General features: G+C 49.2%; 1 protein-coding gene across 2 annotated transcripts; it reads right to left on the bottom strand.

The window, feature by feature from the left end:
- Nucleotides 1-1,398: 1,398 nt before the first annotated feature.
- Nucleotides 1,399-3,071, bottom strand: HOXD8 (homeobox D8). 2 transcript variants are annotated; one of them, XM_058548640.1, is made up of 2 exons: nucleotides 2,510-3,071; nucleotides 1,399-2,127 (listed from the first exon to the last, which is right to left on the bottom strand). In XM_058548640.1, exons 1-2 carry the CDS (start codon nucleotides 3,069-3,071, stop codon nucleotides 1,832-1,834), a joined length of 858 nt encoding a protein of 285 aa, XP_058404623.1. In that variant the 3' UTR covers nucleotides 1,399-1,831. The 2 variants fall into 2 exon arrangements, with proteins under 2 accessions (XP_058404623.1, XP_058404624.1); XM_058548641.1 differs by having other exon boundaries at nucleotides 1,399-2,124.
- Nucleotides 3,072-3,400: the final 329 nt, after the last annotated feature.

The following is a 3,400-nucleotide window of genomic DNA, read 5'->3' as shown; positions in this document are numbered from 1 at the left end:
CTTGAAGTGGCAGGCAAAAGCCCCCAGCGCCTGAGGGGGTAATCCAGGCCTAAAATTATAGGATTCCATTTTCTTACCTGTGCAATAAAAGCCACTCTGGAAATTAAAATGTACCTCTCTAAAAATAAACATATCTAGAAAAAGCAGAGAGCTCTTCAATGTCTACCTGATAAAGGTGCTTTCTCTTTACCAAGAGAAAGGTTAGTTTGCTTGAATTTCTCCTCTTCTCTCCCATCCCTCTTCCCCCTCCTCTTCCCTCGTAAAATGGCAGCTGCAGGAGCAGCTTCGAATGGAAAACGGATATCTTGTTAATAACAGATCCCAAACCCCAGCATCAGTGCCAGCTCAGTGGGATAAGCTGTGGTGTAACCTGGACTCCGGGGCGTCCCCCCTCGGGCCTACAACCGGAGTCCTTTGCGAAGTTCAAAGCTTTTGCAGTATCTTACCAAGGTTATTCAGAGCAAGATGAAGCTAGGATAGCCTACCCGCCCTCTCTGGAAGGAAAGAAAGCTGCCCCCACCGTTGCATTTATTTATTTATTTTTACAACTGACGTACATGTAACTCCTCCACCCACTTTTTATCAAATAGAAACTTTAGCAGAGCAGGCGATTGTTCCTGACTCAGGAAAAGGGTTATTTGCGGCGCTCAAAGACACTAGCTCTAGAAAAAGATTAATTTCTTTATTAAGGAGCTAGCTATTTTCTGGAGCGGTTGTTTACACTCAGATTTTTCTGCGTTTGCTCTCAGGGCTTGTTTCAAATAGGTGAGGCCATCCTGGAGAACAGCAGAGGACGTACCAACCGACATCTGAGACGCGCACAGCAAGTTGGCTCAAAATGGGCGTGCAAACAGAGCGAAGGGAATACAAATAAATACAGCACCTACTCAAAAAACAGAATCCTAGCAGCGGCCACAGCATAGAGACCCAGCGCTTTCAGGCGATACCAAGTGCTGTTCAAAACGAAAGCAAACTGAGAAACGAGAGGCATTCCACAAGGCGACTTGCCGGAGTAAAAAGTTAATGAGTGAAAATGTTATAATCAGCTTTTCAAGTATTCATTCACTCTAGATGATTAAATTGCCATAATTTGTACAGACTATAGAAAAACTATTAAATGTCAACTTTGACATTGTCCTGAAACTTTTGTCACTAGCCCAACATTTTCCCCAAGTTTGAGGAAGCTGCAGAGCTGGGACTACACATTACAGTCTTCAGCTAACATGTGCTTTTCGAATATTTGGCCCAGACTTTTCCCAGAGATATTACATTTACAAAATACTCAAAGAAACGTTTTAGGAGTAAACAAAAGGCACCCGAACCATTCATTATAAAAGCAGAAAGAAAAAACATAAATAATATATTTTAATCAAATAATATAAAGTAAATATTCTGCAGGCATAATTTTTTTTAAAAAATTAATAAACTTCTTTTAATTTACTCACCATAAAGAAAAGATTTAAAATGTTCAAGTGCACTTGTCTGATTAATAAAGCATTTTATATTCAATTATTTAGTGCTAATCATTAGGAAGTTTACGTTGTTGAGGCAAATCACCAGCTCAGACATTAAAAACTACCATTATAAAAATATAGCTACAAGGTCAGTATCAAATTACCCTTACATAGGACAGCTCAAGGGCTGCTTCTATGCGATACTAGAAACTTTAACACCCAAATCCCTCTCAAAGCGCAGAAACCTCGAGAGCAGTGACATGAAGGTAGCTTGAAATACAGATAAAGTCCTTTCCAACAAAGAAAATAGGTGGTGTCCACCAGCATATGTTGATCATTAGTTTTAATAGTCTGTGGTAAAATTTTAAAGGTAGAAGTTAATTTGTTGGGCCTTCGGCTCTGTCTTCCTCCAGTTCTTGGGCTTCCTTTTTGGTTTCCCCATCCTTCGCCTCCTGTCGGGAAACCGGGAACTTGTCCTTGTTGTTCTCCTTTTTCCATTTCATTCTCCTGTTCTGGAACCAGATTTTTACCTGTCTCTCGGTGAGGGCTAGGGCGTGGGAAACCTCGATTCTTCTCTTCCTGGTCAGATAAGGGTTAAAAAGGAATTCCTTTTCCAGCTCTAGGGTTTGGAAACGACTGTAGGTTTGTCTTCCTCTTCGTCTACCAGGAGCTGCTGATTAAAAGAAACAAAGAAAAAGAGAGGAAAATAAACGTTTTAAAAATGTAATGGTGCCTCTGCAGGTTGCTGGAGGTTTCTGGAATGGGTGTAAGGGGTGAAACATACGCAAGTCTCTTTAGCTCTAATATATATAGGCTGTGCAAGCAAGAGGGCCAGAGAGAAGGTCTTCACAATTATTCTGTCCCCATCATCTTTACATGGTTTCCACTTTAAGACAGAAAAAACCCCCTGTATTACTTTATGAATAAGAGCCACTGTAGCTACACAAGAAGGAAAAGGAGAGGGAGAGGAAAAGGGAGTTTTAAAGCTAGAACGTGAGATGAAAGCAGATTTCTCCCCTCTCCCCGCTTAAAAAAAAAAAAAATTGCATCCCAACCTTGTGGTCTCATCCAGGGAAACATTTGAGAAGGAGACGAGCTCTGATTTAAGTGGTCTGGGTCTTCGCCAATATTACCACTGGACGATTTACAGTCAGGATATTGTACCAGCTCGGCCTCTTGCTGGGTCGTAAAAATCGGCTGTCTCTGTAAGTTATCGTATCCGTAAAACTTCGCGGGCTCCCCGTGACAGGCAATCCCGCCGCAGGGGGGAGGCGGAGGCGGAGGATGCGGAGTAGGGGGGGGGGCGGCATGGTAGGCTGCGGCCGGGCTGCCCCCGCCCGGGTGGAAGTAGTCCTGGCCCGGGCCCGGGCCGCCCCCACCACCGCACCCCGGCCCGGCGGGCGGCGGCGACGGGTGCGGGTGCGCGTGCGGGAAGCCGGCGGCGCTGTTGCCATAGAGCTGCAGGGCGGCGGCGGCGGCGGCGTGGCGGCCGCCGACTTCGGGCGCGAAGTGACAGTCGTAGTAAGTGGGATTGATGGCCTCGCCCGCCGCGGCCGCCGCGGCCGCGGCCGCCGCCTTGTACTTGGAGTACAGCGGGTTCACGAAGTACGAACTCATCGGGGCGGCCGCAGCGGCCGGGGCCCGAGATAGGGCGGCCCCGGGCAGGCGGGCGGCGCCGAGCCGGAGGGAGCGCGCCTCAGCGCGGCCGCACTGCCGCGGGGGCCTCTGGGGCGGCTGCTGGCGCCGCTGGGGCCGCTGGGCTACGTTGTCGCTGCCGCCCGCCTGCCCGCGCGCGCGTCGCCTCTGAGGCCCGGCAGCCGCGGGCGCTCCGTTACTGGGCGCTCATACCCGGCTCTCGCGCCCGCCGCCTCGGCCTCGCGCCGCCTCCCTCGCGGGTCGCGGGGCCTCGCCCAGTCCCCGCGCTCCACCGCCCGCCCGGCCTCTCC

This window comes from Diceros bicornis, chromosome 10, assembly GCF_020826845.1.
Source record: "Diceros bicornis minor isolate mBicDic1 chromosome 10, mDicBic1.mat.cur, whole genome shotgun sequence".
NCBI lineage: Eukaryota > Metazoa > Chordata > Mammalia > Perissodactyla > Rhinocerotidae > Diceros > Diceros bicornis.
The sequence above is the reverse complement of the archived record's forward strand: the minus strand, read 5'-3'. Positions and strand labels throughout refer to the sequence as shown.